Source organism: Myotis myotis, unplaced genomic scaffold, assembly GCF_014108235.1.
Source record: "Myotis myotis isolate mMyoMyo1 unplaced genomic scaffold, mMyoMyo1.p scaffold_m19_p_3, whole genome shotgun sequence".
NCBI classification, from domain to species: domain Eukaryota; kingdom Metazoa; phylum Chordata; class Mammalia; order Chiroptera; family Vespertilionidae; genus Myotis; species Myotis myotis.
Window position 1 is genome coordinate 147248258 of NW_023416335.1, and position 16783 is coordinate 147265040.

Sequence of the window (16783 nt, forward strand, 5' to 3'; positions counted from 1 at the left end):
GACCTGGCATACAGTAGCACTCAATAAATATTTTCTACTATCCCCAAATTTGTCCTCCCAAATCTTGAGTTTATTCTTGGTGCTTTGGTAGGGTTTTTAATTGTTGCCATTGGTTAGTGTCTGTCTTTCTCACTAGACTCTAAATTCCAAGCAAGTAGAAATTATGCCTATTTAATTCAGCTTTTAGCCAAGGTACCTATTCTGGCTGGCAAATAAACACTAATAGAGTGCATGTTTCCTAGAAACCAAAACCAAAATAATAATAAAAAAACCCTTCCTTTTAGTAACAATACAATGATAACAACAAGAAACTTGCTGGAGTTTTAGCTTTTGATATGGATCCAACTTCAAATGGTCTCTAATCTTGTGGAATAAAGTTCAGAAAACTGAGGCTTGCAGTCTAATAATAGAAAACCCTGGGCTCTTAAGAGAGATAAAGGGAAAATACATGCTACCTTACATGGGGTGTAAAGGTTAAAAGGAAAGATTTTATTCAACAGATTCTATTTATGAACAAATCATGGCAAATACTGGAGGAAAAAATTCCTTTGTGGTCTTCTAGATACTGTTGGTAGGCTCAATAAATACTGATGGGGGCCATTTCAAGACAGTTTTGCAAAATGTGCTTGGCATACTGGATGGTACACAAGATGATTTTACCTAGTACATGGATACACTTGTTTCAATATTCAAGTTGAATATTTAAAAAATATATATGCAGAAAACAATATAAATAGCACATCATATTCTTTTTATAAAAAATTGATTTTGGAGAGTAAGGGAAAGGGAAAGATAAACATTGATGTAAGAAAGAAACATTGATTGGTTGCTTCCTGCATGCACCTCAACTGGGGACCAAACCCACAACCTAAGTATGTGCCCTGACCTGGAATCAAACCTGAGACCTTTCAGTGCATGGGACGATGCTCAACCAACCGAGCCACAGCGGCCAGGGTACACATCACATTCTTAATTTCGCAGATATAATTGTCAAGAAAAGTTAAAAAGCTCAGCCGGTGCGGCTCAGTGGTTGAGTGTTGACTTGTGAACCAGGAGGTCATGGTTCGACTCCCTGTCAGGGCACACATGCCTAGGTTGCAGGCTCTATCCCCATAGAGGGCATGCAGGAGGCATGATTCTCTCTCATCATTGCTGTTTCTATCTCTCTCTCCCTCTCCCTTCTTCTCTGAAATCAATAAAAATATATTTAAAAAAAACAATTGTGTTTTGTGTACTCACAACTGTAACCTATTTTTGCCCAACCCTGTATATAAAAACTAACCAATGGTGTCAAGATATTCGATTTGATGAATAATTACAATAGCCAAATTCCCAAAATCTCTATAAACAACCTAAAGAATTACTCTTAAAACCATGCTAGACCAAAACTGCCTGGAACAGATTAGGTGCAATGTATACTAAGACATATATACAACTCTCTAGTATAAAATTTTTCAAAAAAACATGGATAATATAATCTATATATAGAAAAGTCTAGTCTGTCTGACCAGTAGCTATGATGTGCACTGACCACCAGGGGGAAGATGCTCAATGCAGGAGCTGCCCCTGGTAGTCAGTGCACTCCCACAGCAGGAGTGCTCCTCAGCTGACTGACGGGCACCAGATGGTGAGCTCACGCGAGCCTCTCCCACAGACACTCCCCCTGCACGCCCCCCCTACCCTGCCCCCCATCCAGACCGGGTCCAGGATTGGGACTGACTGGGTGCGAGCCTGTGGCCGCTTCTCCGTCATGGGCACGCCGGTATCACCCTAGGACGGGTGCGTGGAGACCACAGTGGAGCAGCAGCGAGCCTACTGAACAGCAGGGCTGGGATGAGCAGGAGCGATGTGGCTCCGACCTGGGTTTGGGCTCCTCCCCAGCCGCCTGCCACTTCATGCACTACTACATCCCTTGGGGGATGTTGGACTGCTGGTTTTAGCCTGATCCCTGCAGGCCAGGCTGAGGGACCCCACCAGTACATGAATCCATGCACCGGGCCTCTAGTAATTTATATTTATAAAGAATAGCCATATATAAAAACATTGTTATGAAGAACAAACAAACTCAGAAAAAAGTAATCAGAGTATTACTTCCTACACATAAGGCAACTAATGCCCCAGTACCTCAAAGTCCTTTATGAAAGGAGATAGCTTAATAAGTTCTAGGTTCAGGGGTTTTTTGTATTACTTTTTTTTCTTCTTTTTCTTTTCATCTACTTCCATTTTAAGCTTAACTTCTTCAGCTGTGAGAGCTCCCAGTTTCTTATTCTTTGCTTTCTTAACCTTTTCCTTGATGGCAGCCACGTCAATTTTAGTTTCAGTAGAAGCTAGACAAATAAAAACACAATATGTGTAATTCTTTAGATTTTACCAAATAAAATATAAAGTATTTATGTATTTAGTATAAATACATAAAATATATATGTATTTAGTACAATAATTTCAGAATATTTTTATAATTGGAAGGTCATGTTATAAAATATAAAACATCTGCCATAAGCCTAAAGGAAAATTAGAAATTTCTTTAAGAGGGAAAAAAACAACAACTTTAAAAACACATTAGTGAAAATATATGTGAAAATGGCATTATAGTTTAGCTATGTGAACCAATTACTGGATTCAACTGGATTCAACTATATTAAAACTACATTCCTCACCACCCCCAACCCCTTCAATCATACTTCAAGTTAGATTATTTTTACTTATATTCTTTCCCACATTTTGGAACTTTACAGCACTTATTAATATGCCAATTTTCCATCTTACTTGTTAAAATAATTTAGAATTCTATTTCATGAAGAATATTACATGTCATCCTTCCAACTTCCATAATTTTAATTAATTAATCATGAAGTTATAAGTCAAAATCATCTCTAATACCACATAAAAACTTAAAAGCTTTCCCAATGTTAGTTCAATGAATGACTAGTATTATTTTGTTGGTGTCCTTTGGCTGAAGATAATGAAAAATCCATGGTAACAATATAGGAATCAAACGTAAGCTATAGATTACATGAGAGAAGAAAATCACAACCTCTGCTGAGCTGTTTTTGAAAGGCGTGATAGCAGAGCTCAGGGATCTCGAGGCTTTACTCTTATTTGTACAGAAGAGTCACTCTCTGGTTTATATCTTTCAAACAAAAGGTCCTTCCCAAGCACATCGAGAGCCAGGAGAGGACTATCAGCCTGGGTACTTACACAGGGAATAGCTGTTACCAAAGTACAATTACCCCAGTCGTTTCCTGTCCCTGGGATTAGTGATTAATGACATGCTAAGTGAATTAACAGCAGATATGGTTATTTCCTTACTTAACACTGACATTTAGGTAAATTCTCTTAGGGTTTACTTTTCAGATAACAGATTTTTATATCACACCAAGAATTGGAAAACAAGCTTTACCTTCCTTAGGTTTCAAAACTGGCTTTTCTTTAGGTGGAATGAAAGCTTTGTTTCTTTCCTCTTGTCTCTTACTGAGAGCTTCTGCTTGTTTAGCCTATGTTAGTAATAAAACATACATTAGTGAAACACAATTTATAGCTAATTAAGAATTTAAGTTTCTATGAACTTTGTTATTGATGTTGTGAGCTAAATACAGTCTTACCTTTATTGCTTCCATTTTCTGTCGCTTCTTTTGACTTGCCTTCAGAAAGTATTCACCACTAGCCAATTCTTTATCAATCTGTTGAAATCAGTATTTACAATTACTTCAGAAATAATGTAGATGAAAGTCATTTTCTAAGGAAGGAATGTTACGAGGTAAAGATAGAGGCTCAGAAATCTATGATTAATTCATAAAGGGAATGACAAAAAAGAAGGAAATGTACTCTAAGTTGAAGGAAATATGTCCACAAAAGCATGGAGGTAGGAAAGCTGGTGATGTGTTCAAGGAATACACAAGAGACTGCTTTAAGGAGGGTGGAAGGTCAATAATTCAGAAAAGTGTAATAGGAAACTGGAAAAATAGTTTGAGGAAGGTTGAAGAAACTTGAATGTCAGGTGAATGAGGTGGGACATGATTTAGAAACGATTCAAGTTTCTGAGAAGAGTGAAGAGACCAAAGCAGGATTTTATTTTTAATGTAAGCTATTTTTACCTCTCAATCCTCACCAGATGACATGCATACAGAGAGGAAAGTAATGGGAGGAGAGAGAGAGAGAGAGAGAGAGAGAGAGAGAGAGAGAGAGAGAGAGAGAGAGAGAGAAACGCTCCCCAACTGGAGATGAAACCCACAACTCAGGTATGGGCTCTGAGTGAGAATCGAACCGACAACCTTTCGGTGCAGAGGACCACACTCAACCAATTCAACCACTCAGGCCGGGCCCGAGCAGCATTTTTTAAAGTACAGAAGAATAGAGAAGAGATAAAAACCTGGAATAAAGGGTAGTGGCATGCAAAATAAAAAGCAAGATTGTCAGAATTTGGTGACTAAAACACTAAGTAGAGAAAGCTATGGCTCATTCATTCACTATATAGTCGACATTGATAATTTATCTACCTTGCATGTACATAGCATTATTATATGTAAGACAATGTTCTAAATTCTTTATAGATGAAAGCACTTTACAACTACTAATTCATTTAATTCTCATTAACAATTCTTTGAGATAGGTGTTATCATTATCTCCATTTAAATAAGTTTTTAGCAAATAAGTGGCAGAATAAATCAACTGACTATTGAATCACTGTTTACAGGTATAGGGGAGAAAGACAATTACTAACTATAGGACAGGGCTATAAGAAGTACAGCAGCTGGCCCGGCTAGCGTGGCCCAGTGGTTGAGTGTTGACCTATGAATCAAGAGGTCATTGTTTGATTCCTGGTTAGGGCACATGCCCGGGTTGTGGGCTCAATTCCCAGTAGGGGACGTGCAGGAGGCAGCCAATGATTCTCTCATCATTGATGTTTCTCTCTCTCTCCCTCTCCCTTTGTCTCTGAAATAAATAAAAATATATTTTAAAAAGTTAAAAGAAAAAGAAAGAAGTATAGCGGGTGTTATGGAACATGGTTTAGTATCTGGATCACTCCACTTCCCCCCAACTATCAGTTTCTTTCTGGCTTCCCTTTCTTCCTTTCCCCGAGGAAACCTCATGATCCAGCACTTTCACTGTTTTTTCACCATGATGAACATCATTCCTTTCTTCCCTCTGACCTTTAATCAAACCTTCACTGAAAAACTTCAAACACGGGGCTGTGGAGGAAGACAGTACCCAGAAAGGGATGGGTTTACATGCTGAGCCTAAAGAACTAGCAGAAAGGGAAGAGTTTCCAAGGGAGGGAATAATGAAGCAAGAACCCTCAACAGATAGATGAAAAAAGAAGTAAAAGAGTAGGTAAAGAAAGAATTGATACACATGGGAAAATGTAGGTGAGAAAAAAGGAAGTTGAAAGAGTTCTTGCCTGATGGTCTAAAATATTTCAGTAAAATAAAATTAAATGACATCTGCTAGGAGTGGGAGAGTGCCTAGACAATTAAGAGGATTCACAGAACCACCAGACAATACTGAGCACCTATCTGAGGTTGGAAACATACATTTAGAATGGATATAATCCTTAGTTATGGCTTCTTCCATCTATGTGTAGTAGCCACATTATGAAAAAGAAGTCTTGGGACTGGTCCAAGTTTAAGAGTTTGCTGGGCAGGTATGATAGAAGGAAAAAGGAACATGAAAGAAAACAATGGGCAAAATAGGAAAGGACATTTCGGAAAGGAAACCAGAAGACAGTTGACAAAATTCCACCTAAAATACCCTCAATAAAGTTTCTTACAAAATTGATAACAGTTTCTCCATCATATAATGAAATTCAACATTTAATACTTACCTGACTTTCTGGTTGTGGTGGTGGGAATGGTGTATACTCTTTCTTAACAGTTTTTTTCTTTGGTTCCTTGCGTTTATTCACATTTTTGTGCTTGAACTGTGGCAAAAATCTTTCCCAACTTTGTGATCTTAATTCAGAATCTTTTGCCAACTCTCGTTTAATCATTAAGGTCTTTAGTCATGCAATATACAAACAAGGTAAAAAATGTTAATTTCAGATGTCATACATTTGTCAAATTAAGACATCATAAATACTGTTCTTATACTAAGTAAACTAATTCCATAAAGAAAAGAATATGTAATCTTGATTTTTAACCAAGCATAAGAAAATTAGATAAAGAAATTTCAAAATTATTGAAATAATTTGAGATGAAAGAGACTAAGCCAGCTTTTCAACCATTATTTCTTTAAACCTTAAAACTCAACTGAATAGCAGGGAGAATCCTTAATAATGTTCCCTGAAAGCAGGAAGCTTTCAGTAGCACCCGAAATATCACAAGGGGAAAAGCAAGCCTTTTCATGATTGGACAAAACCAATATTCTCGCATTTCCTCCACTCCATTTGAATTTTATAGACACTGAAACACAGGAAGATGCAAACCAGGCATTAGATGCATGACTAGCTCTCTTTATCGTTAATGTCCCAATGTAACTGAAAACTGTTCTTCCATGCCAATCTAATAAGAGGCTTTTAAACTTAACTTCACCAAATTTAACTGGACTGCTCAACAAATACTCATCATAAATAAAATAGCTCATTATAGCATGGTTACATTTCCAAGAACAGTCATGAACTTTGTGCACACAGTGATGTAACATCTCTCTCAAAAGGCTAACATACAAAACAGATAAAGCAGAGCTATTTTGGGTAAGCTAAATAATTTGAGTATTAAGTCCTCTCCTCCCCCAAAAGTTTTAATGCAATCTAAAATATCTGAGGTTTTATTTAATAGAAAAAGGCAGAATTCTGAAAGAAAACATCTTTAAATATAAAGATGGGCTCACAACCTAAGAAAACAGGATTGATATAATCTATCACAAATTCTGTGAAGCCTTTCTTGTATTAGAACTATATAATACACTAGGGGCCCAGTGCACGAATTCATGTACCTTGAAACGAACTGTGGGCTGCGAGGCTGCTGTGGGCACAGGGGTCTCGGCCCATCCTCTGTGCCCCTGCCCGGCCCCTCCTGCCGCAACCCTGCTCCCACCACCACTGCCGCTCCCATGCACTGACGGCGCTGGTTGACAGTGTGGAGCGATTGGAGCCGGCGCCAGCAGCAGGTGCAAGCGGGGCTGGTGCTGTCAGCAGGTATGAGCAGCAGCTGCTGCCCCAATTGCCCTTCAGGAGCAGGGGGAGGTGGAGAAGCCCTTGGGCGAATGGGGCCGGCAGCCGCTGCTCACACCCACTGATGGCGCCGAGTGATCAGAACCGGCGCCGGGCACTGGCAGATGTGAGCAGTGGCTCTGGCTGTGGGTATGAGTGGGGCCATTGCTGGCAGTGAGTGCGAATGGGGCTGGTAGTGGGTGCGAGTGGCAGCTGCTGGCCTCGATCGCCCCTCAGGAGCAGGGGGAGGTGGAGAAGCCCTATGGGCGATTGGGGCTGGCAGCCGCCACTTGCACCTGCTGATGGCGCCGAGAGATGCCGGCAGTGGGTGCAAGTGGCGGCTCCGGCGTTGGCAGCAGGTGCGAGTGGGGCCCGCGCCAGCAGCAGGTGCAAGTGCCTGCAGGACCGTGGCACATGGGAGCAAAGAATTTTCAGTAACCACCAGAGGCTCACCCCAAAGACAGCGACAGGCGCCCCACCTTGGTCTGGTGCCCCCTGCTCACTTGCTCCACCATCCCACTGTGGCCAATGCCTGCCATGTTCCGCACTCTGCCGCCTGCTGCCAATGCTTGCCATGTTGTGTGTGCCCCCTGGTGGTCAGTGCATGTCACAGCGACCGGTTGTTCTGCTATTTAGTCTATTTGCATATTAGGGTTTTATATATATAGATTAGTGTCCCTGTCAATACTGGACTCTACAGAGACCCAAGCTTTTAAGGAAGTAACTTGAGGATGGGGTAGAGTTGAGTGGATTGAATTCTACCTCTAATTTACCCAAAATATCTCTACTTTATCTGTTTCGTCTATTCAACTTTTATAAAAATTTAATTTCAAGAAAGTTTTCTGTAGCTAAAAGAAGTTTGACAACCACTGTTACAGGAATATATAATTAACACTCACTTTAATATTATAAATTGGATGAATATTCTTCATAGTATCTAGGACTACTTTTCGAACCTGAAATTTGCAAAGAAAAATGTATTAGTCATTTATAAATATCTTAATGAACCAGGTAGAAAGGAATTACTATATTGCAAAATATCCTACAAACCAGATAATGGCTGCCAAATTGAATAGTTCCTTCAATTGCTCTTAGTGGCTGCTAGCTCTTTCATAATAGTTAACCCTCGGTACAGTGACGTTACTCAATTGTACTGTGAAAACACGACATATTGAACAAGTGTAATACTCTGCAACAGTGATTTAGGGGGGAGATGGATTCAGAGTCAGAAAATGTGGGCTCAAATAATGGGACTGCCACTTTATTTGGAAAGATACTTAATTTTCCTGTTCCAGCTTTCTCATTTGCCATGTGGAAATGAAGATACCTCAAGGGTCTGTGCTAAGAACTGAATAACGTATTTACACTTTATAGAATTACAAAGTATTCAATGTATTTAAGTTATTATTGCCCCATGAGAAAAGGGTAGATCATTTCTAAGAATGAGGTCCAAGAAAGTTCTATTAAAGGCCCTGGAAAGGAAGAAGCAAGACCTCACAGCCAGATCCAGATAACAGTATCAAAGGGAGTCAATTGGAACAGTATCTGCTCAACAGATTTCCTCATAACAAGTTAAAATAAATGCAAACAAAAGAAATGTATCATAAAGGAAAATTTGAGTTTGACCTCGACTGTATACGTTTCTGCAAATAACATCTGTTCAATTCCCTAATATTTGAGCACATGTAACTACGTCATGTTTCTCATATGTGCTACGGACTAAGAGCTTAAACACCCATTTAAAATTTGTAGTGGAAGGAGAGATGGTGTGAAGACCTAATTGAGATGTGTATAACTGTCAAAGGTTGGTCATAATATGTTAGTGTCCAGGAGCAATGACTCTCTCAAATTCCATGAAGTACAACATATTTACTAATGGAAAAATCAAACAAAGCACATCCTAAAACAATACAATAATCATAAAACAATATATTATAACCACATTATTTAATTTGTTCTCTGCTGAAAATTAAGATATTAAGTCTCACCTCTTTTAAGCCACTAAAAGGTCCAATGGCTGAAACCGTGTTTCCCTGAACCATAATGTAACAGTTTGTTAAGAGTTCCAATGCCTACATCAAAGAACAGTAAGTTGAAATTCAGTTGAAATACGCTGAAAAACTAATGACAAAAACAGATACTCAAGTTTTCTACTGGTAAAAAGTACCTTTAATGTAGATCCTTTGGGACCAATAAGCCGTTGTCTTCTTTTTACAAATCTTTCTTTATTTCTTACTAAAGAACCTATTTTAATGATGTCGCATGCAATATCGTCCTGAAGAATTCGTACTGCCTTTTGAAAACATAAAGAAAATATTCTTTACAAATACATTTCTTTTCAAAGTCTACACTGATATCTAAGCAGAATAATGAAAACTCTACAGAGGGAGGGTGGGAGGGAATAAGAGACACCGAGAGGGAGGGAGGGAAGGAAAGAGGGAAGAACGGGTGGGTGGATACAGTGCTGTGTTATCTCTAATGGCACAAATAAAGCAGAATCTCTGTAACTGTAAATTTACCTGTTCAAATGAAACACTTCTTGCTAGTAGTTTTATTAGGTCTCTGGCCCTAATGATGATGTATGGATCAAAAGTCTTCTTTGTTGTACAAACAGTCATGCTGCCCTCGATCAGGTCCAGGGTTGCATTAACATGCTACAGAAAGGAAAGAGCAAACAAGCAGCCGCCTAAAAATGAATTCAGTTTAGATACTTACATAACCTATCCTAATCTAACCATTAATTACTATGAATTAATCGCTCTCTAAAATTCTATCAACTCTCTCCTTGAAGAAGCTGGGTAGTTAATATAAAGAATGCTTGATTACTTTCATACTTCAAAGAATATAGAAACTCAGGCAATTGAAACCATTTATATTTATTGGGGTTTAGAATACTTTGTACTTACTGGAATAAAGATAATATCTAGTTTAAAAAATATGTATCAATCCAAATGAGGCCAAACTTATACTCACATGCTATTTTCTAACATATGAGCATATTTTGAAGAATATGTAAACATAGCGAGTGAAGAACTATTTAACATAAGGCTGGGTCTGTATAAGTTTATGAGGGGGGGGAGGAGAGAGAGAGAGAGAGAGAGAGAGACCAATCTCAGATGTAGACAGCTATGAAACATTGCTTGCAGTTTGCCGAGTCACTCTCATACTCAATGGGCACAAATGAGTCCAGAGCAGTCCCTCAGTTTGAGAAATATATTTCATGTCACAACCTAGTATACATACATATCCTATACAATAAAAGCCTAATATGCTAAGTGTCTGGTCAACTGATCAACCAATCAAAGTGTAATATGCTAATGATATGCTAAGGTTGCTCAACTGCTCGCTATGATGTGCACTGACCACCAAGGGGCAGACACTCCAACTGGTAGGTTAGCTTGCTGCTGGGGTCCGGCCAATCAGGACTGAGCAAGATGGGCCAGACACGCTCTGGAGCCCTCCCGCGGTCCCTCCCTGGCTGGCCAACCTCATGTGTCCCTCAGCCTGGCCTGCACCCTCTTGCAATCTGGGACCCATCAGGGGATGTTGGAGAGCTGGTTTCAGCCCTATCCCGCAGGCCAGGCTGAGCAACCCTACTGGTGCACGAATTTGTGCACTGGGCCTCTAGTATACACATAAAATGAATCAAAAGTTTCATAAAATCATCCTTACCACATGTGACACATTCATATTTTAAAGACTCCTTATATCCACTAAATTGACTTCTGGATCCACTAATGGATTTCAACCCACATTTGAAAAACAAAAACAAATATACCACTCGAGGGGCATGGTAGCAGCAACAAATAGGAAAAAGATGGCACATCCACATCTTTTATTTAAGATTAAAATTAAGCAATTAGACAGAAACATGCCCGGCTCAAACTGTGCAGGTTTGTGACAACCACCACAGTACAGAATAGGCATTCTGAAACTTGGGAGTTCACAGATGAGTTTCAGACAGTCCATCAAATCCCTACAATTTTAAAGGAATGTGTATTTTTTCAGTAATCTATTATTCACAAAATTAAAAACACATGTATTACAAGAATAAAACTTATGTAGGCTGTTTAAAATACCAAAGGAACCAAATTAGTCAATTATGCTGGCACCTTAAAAAAATTCACCAGCACACATACATTTACTTAAAAGTCAAGGTATAAGCAGGAGCAAAATCTCAAAGAAATATATGAAATATGCATACATGTTCATTCAAGGCTTTTTGAACCAACGGCCAGCACTCTTTCAAGTAAGCTTCTCTATATTTTGGGAACAAAGTTGCAAAACTGCTTTCCTCCAGGAGTCCTCTGGGATTGTCCTCTTTGGAAAAAGCTGGTTCCTTCCAACCATCAGGAACAGTGAGGAGTTCTGATTCATCTAGAGAAAAAAACAAAACAAAACACACATCAGATTTTAGCCCACTTTTGGACGTTTATATGCATAGTAGGGTCCCTAGGTGTGGCTGGCAATCGGAGCCGATGGGGGCCTTCCTTTGTTCCATGCCGTCCCCTGGTGGTCAGCGCACATCATAGTGAGCGATCGAACTCCCGAGGGGACACTTTGCATTTTAGCCTTTTATATATATAGATAAGCAACCTTTCAAATTTTACAGAAGTGAAGCCTAAGTATGTGTATATATGTATATACTATATTTGCATATGTGTGTATGTACATAAAATTTTTAAAAGTTGATACTCTGATGTACACTTTCAGTTAATAATCACTAGTATAGGGTTTCCAAAGAGTTTTCATGAGCCTTATTTCTGTATACCCTTCATGATAACCATGAAAGGTAGGAAGAATCAGTATAATTTTTCCCATTTCATAAAAGACACTCAGACCAAAAAGATGAGTGATTTGCTTAAGGGACATAAAGGTCTCCTTTCATCAAAACAAAATGCCTCTGAAGGGCCATAAATTATCTCCCATAGCATTTATTTAAAACTCTTGGTCCTGGATTTCAGGAACTTCTTAAATCCAACAGCTACAACTTACATTAGTACTATTCAAAGGTATGCTACATAGGCCTGCAGCAGGAGCATAAGCTGCAAGTGTGTTAGAAATGTAATTCTTGCCCTAGCCGGTTTGGATCGGTGGATAGAGCGTTGGCCTGTGGACTGAAGGGTCCCAGGTTCGATTCCGGCCAAGGGAACATATTCGGGTTGTGGGCTTGATCCCCAGTGGGGGGCGTGCAAGAGGCAGCCAATCAATGATTCTCTCTCATCATTCATGTTTCTCTCTCTCTCTCTTCCTTCCTCTCTGAAATCAATAAAAATATATTTAAAAAAAAAGAAAGAAAGAAATGTAATTCTTGGCCTCCACCCCAGACCTATTGAATCTGAAGCTCTGGGCTGAGGCACAAGAATCTTTGTTTTAACAATCTTATCAGGAGATTCTTCTGCAGAAGCAGGTCTTGATAATCCATGTTATCCACCCCAGTGAGGTACACCTGCTTTCTGCTTCTTATACTTTGCTGTTTCTGGATGAAATCACAGAGAATTAGCTAATCTTAATATATCGTTCACTTCCCAATATCCTTAATAAAAGCTTGAAATGAACAATTGTCATTATTTAAAATGCACATCTGACCAAGTCCTTCCCAATTTAAACACTTCAATGGCTATGAATTTAAAAAATGGCAAAAAAAAAAAATACAGAGAAGTTTCACAACAGAGGAAGTAAATACAAATAGCCTTAAAACATGCGAAAAGATGTGCAACCTCATTAGTAATAAGAAAAGTTCAAAAGAAAAACCAATTGATACCATTTCATACTTACAAGATGACAGAAATTCATAATTCAGATAATACCAAGTGTTAGTTACTGTGGATATAGAGCTAAGAGAACTCTCATCCCCTGCTAGAAGTATAAACTAGGACAAACCCTTTGGGAAAGAATTAGCATTGTTACAGGATTCCAGGGCAGGAGGAATGGGGAAACTGAGACAGAAAGTCTCAGTTTTACAAGACCAAATAGTATGGGCAATTTGCAGCCAGCTTTTTTTTTTTTTTTTAAAATAATATATTTTATTGATTGTTTACAGAGAGGAAGGGAGAGGGATAGAGAGCCAGAAACATCGATGAGAGAGAAACATCGATCAGCTGCCTCCTGCACACCTCCTACTGGGGATGTGCCCGCAACCAACGTACATGCCCTTGACCGGAATTGAACCTGGGACCCTTGAGTCCGTAGGCCAATGCTCTATCCACTGAGCCAAACCGGTTAGGGCTGCAGCCAGCTTTTAAATAACAAGCCATTATCTTCTCCAGCCAAGGACACTTGAAAGCAAATGGTTAAAAACCTCCCTAATGGGAATGCAGAAAGGGAGGGGGGAAAGGGACAGGAAAAGGGGGCAATGTTACTCCCTAGGCAGAAAAGCCAGCAGTCTCTAGGTTATAAAATTACCAGGGGCTTCTCATGAATTCTGGGAAGGCCACAACAAAGTAAAAAGGGACCTTGAGAATTAATCTGCACTAATAGGTTCAGCAAAGAAATTTTGAGCCCTAGCCGGTTTGGCTCAGTGGATAGAGCATCGGCCTGCAGACTGCAGGCTACCAGGCCCCATTCAGGTCAAGGGCACCTATCTCAGTTGCAGGCTCAATCCCCAGCCCTGGTCAGGGTGCACGTGGGAGGCAATGAATCGATGTGTCTCTCTCTACCTCTCTTCCACTCTCTCTAAATATCAATGGGAAAATATCCTTGGGTGAGGATTTAAAAAAAAGAAGAAGAAAGGCATCTTTAGCAACTACAAGTTGAAACTAGTACCAAATGACTGACTACAAGAACCTATACAGTGAGGGAAAAAAAATAAATTTTGAAACCTATAGACGGGAGGGTCTATCAGCCTGAGACCCCCACCCAATTTGCTTTTCAGATTAGCTGCCCGTCTGCACTTCTTAAGCCAGATGTATAGGTTTGCTTGCTTTGCTTCTTTATCAAAGGTGCATGTTTTAATAAGTTGGCTTTTCACAACCCAGTCAAGGTCCTTGTACACATTCATTTATAAGAGAAGACAAGGATGGAGGCTGTTCCCAGGGGGAGCTGTCCGGGAACAGCTCTCTGGTGCTGGTGAGATGTGCCTCTAACAGCACCACCTGCGCAGACCCTACACTTCCAGGATTCCAATCCCGTGGACACACCTAGAGAAACTCTTGGACATGTAAAGCTAGAGATGTGTGCAAACATGTCTATAGCAGCACTGTTCATAACAGCACACAATGGGAACAATGCACATGTCTATCAATGGGAGAATGAAAATATAAATTATTTTAAAAAATATTTTCTTATTGATTTCAGAGAGGAAGGGAGAGGGAGAGAGAGATAGAAACATCAATCTATTGATAAGAGAGAATCACTGACAGGCTGCCTCCTGCAAAGCCCCCTATTGAGGATTGAGCCTGCAATCCAGGCATGTGCCCTTGACTGGAATCGAACCAGGGAGCCTTCAGTCTATAGGTTGACGCTCTATCCACTGAGCAAAACCAGCTAGGGCGAAATATAAATGAGCGTACATTCATACAAGTGAACATCACAGCAGGAGGGAAACATACAGCTTCAAGTATTGTCCTGATTAAATAACAAAAACAAAGTTAAGCCTAAGATGCAGGACACAGAACCACGCCCACAGTGCTCTCCCAGTCACATAAAATTAAAATGTAGGCAACAGTACATCGCTTTGAGCATGGTTGGGAAAGACTATGAAGAAAAAGCACAGAATGATCAACACGATTTAGAACAGTTACTTCATGTCTCAAAGAAAAAGGGTGTGTTCTGAGAGGAGCTTGCAGGGGGCTTTTCGGGTCTCACAACGTTTTGTTCTGCTCAACGGTCTGAGCGCTCCTTTCTCACGTGCTGGCTTTAAGCTGTACATGTACCATACTCCACTATGTACACTCATAATAAAAAAAACAAAACAAAACGCCGTTTATACCTTTCTAATGCCTTCAGAATGAGAGTTCACGGTTTTTAACACTTCCCATAAGAATGGTTTCTGAGGTCCTGGGCTATTTCTCTAGCCTCTCTTCCTGGCATTCATACTGACGAAAATGGATAGAACCAGAATAAAACAAGACGGCAATTTAAAAGCAGGGCAGTCTAAAGGGGAGGAGCCGTGTCGTCTAATATTTTAACAATTTGATAATAATAATAAATGATGCAAAATTTCTTGAGGAGCTCACACACTAGCATTCAGGACAGCCAGACATCTCCTCCTCATCACTCTGTCTCACCCCTTATTACCAGCGTCCACTCAAGTAAATAATAACCTCCTTCTCCCACCGCATCCCTCATCTGTCAGCGACTTCCGCCCAGCGCCGCAAGTCAAGGGCTCTGCGACGCCCTCCAAAGTGTCTTAATGATGATCACTTCACGGAAAACGAAGTCCGCAGGACCTGCGTTCTGGGAGCCTTTAGCAAAAGTGATTATTGGGAACACGTGACCGACACCATATCCGCCAGACGGTTCCGCAGGCCCGGCCAATACCCCTAAAAAGCAGCTCTTATAGGCACTCAACTTCAGAGAACAGACTCGAGGCGGCGTCACACGATCGCAACTGAACCTCCACACCCGGGCTTCGGTGCTCACACCATCTTACCTCGGTTCTCCTGCTTCTGCTTCTGGTTACGAAATTCACTCTTCCCAGCCGCCGGGGCTAGCCCGTTCGCTTGGGAGGTCGCCATGTTCGAAACGCTCCCGTTACTTCCGGAAGTGGAACGGTTCTTTAATCCTTCCGGCTAAGATCCCTGTACTCAGAGTTCCGCAGAACCCAGATGAGGAGATCTGCGCAGTCTCTGTGCGTGCCAACGCTAGAACCCGCGGATTTGTGTCAACTACAACGCTTCTTTCACGTAGCTCCGGGCTTCTTCCCAGGATGCAGTGCAACCACGGAGTTTGACTGCATGCTGGGAATTGTAGTTTAGCTCTGTAGGCAAGTTGGAAACGGTCTTGTCTGTAATTTTCCCATGGCTTCAGAGTCTAACCCGGGCTCACCCACTCTAGGGTTTGGCCGCAAAGTGCAACCTATCATTAAAGTCACTCCTTTGGTAAATATTTATATGATAGTCAAATATGTGGTAGACGTTGGGAGAAGGTACTAATATGAGAAGTATGGTTCTCAGTGGCAGGAGGTGACAGTAATAGCTACCATTTACTGTGAGATTTCTTTGTGCAAGGTACGTTTTGTGTATTGTTTCTAATCCTTAAAACCAAAGGTATACATTGAGAAAACCAAAGTTTAAAACCCCCCCACAAGATTTATGATTTTTTTGGAAGATTAGTTTCCAAAGCTCTTGTTTTGGATGGTGATTTTCTAGGTTCTTGGTATTTCTCTTTCTAAGCCAGAAGGATAGCAATTAAGCATTACTTCTGAAATATTTCACATAGCCTAAGACTTCCCAAAATGACTGACTCCAGGCCACCCCAACACTGCATATTAGATGACTTCATGGTGTGAGGTTCACCACTACTACAAACCTTACACTTCTAGGAATCTAAAAGTTCTTTGACTCGCTAAAGATAACTTGTTTTGATGATTGTTTTTGCTTGCTATTTAAAATTTTTTCTGCAGAATAGAGGAAGTTTGATAGGTTGAATTCCTCACATCAGTGACATGGGAAACAATGATCTGAAATCTACCCT

The 16783-nt window shown here is 40.3% G+C and overlaps 1 protein-coding gene across 3 annotated transcripts; it reads right to left on the reverse strand.

Annotated features, from left to right (window-relative positions):
• Positions 1-468: 468 nt before the first annotated feature.
• KRR1 (KRR1 small subunit processome component homolog) lies at positions 469-15887 on the reverse strand. Of its 3 annotated transcripts, XM_036300369.1 has the most exons (11): positions 15741-15886; positions 11352-11524; positions 9667-9801; positions 9315-9440; positions 9136-9219; positions 8047-8103; positions 5822-5992; positions 3603-3680; positions 3401-3494; positions 2189-2327; positions 469-660 (listed from the first exon to the last, which is right to left on the reverse strand). In XM_036300369.1, the coding sequence occupies exons 1-11, from the start codon at positions 15823-15825 to the stop codon at positions 657-659; spliced, it is 1146 nt and encodes a 381-aa protein (XP_036156262.1). In that variant the 5' UTR covers positions 15826-15886; the 3' UTR covers positions 469-656. The 3 variants fall into 3 exon arrangements, with proteins under 3 accessions (XP_036156262.1, XP_036156261.1, XP_036156263.1); XM_036300368.1 differs by lacking the exon at positions 469-660 and having other exon boundaries at positions 2000-2327; XM_036300370.1 differs by lacking the exons at positions 469-660; positions 9136-9219 and having other exon boundaries at positions 2000-2327; positions 15741-15887.
• Between the last annotated feature and the right edge of the window lie 896 nt (positions 15888-16783).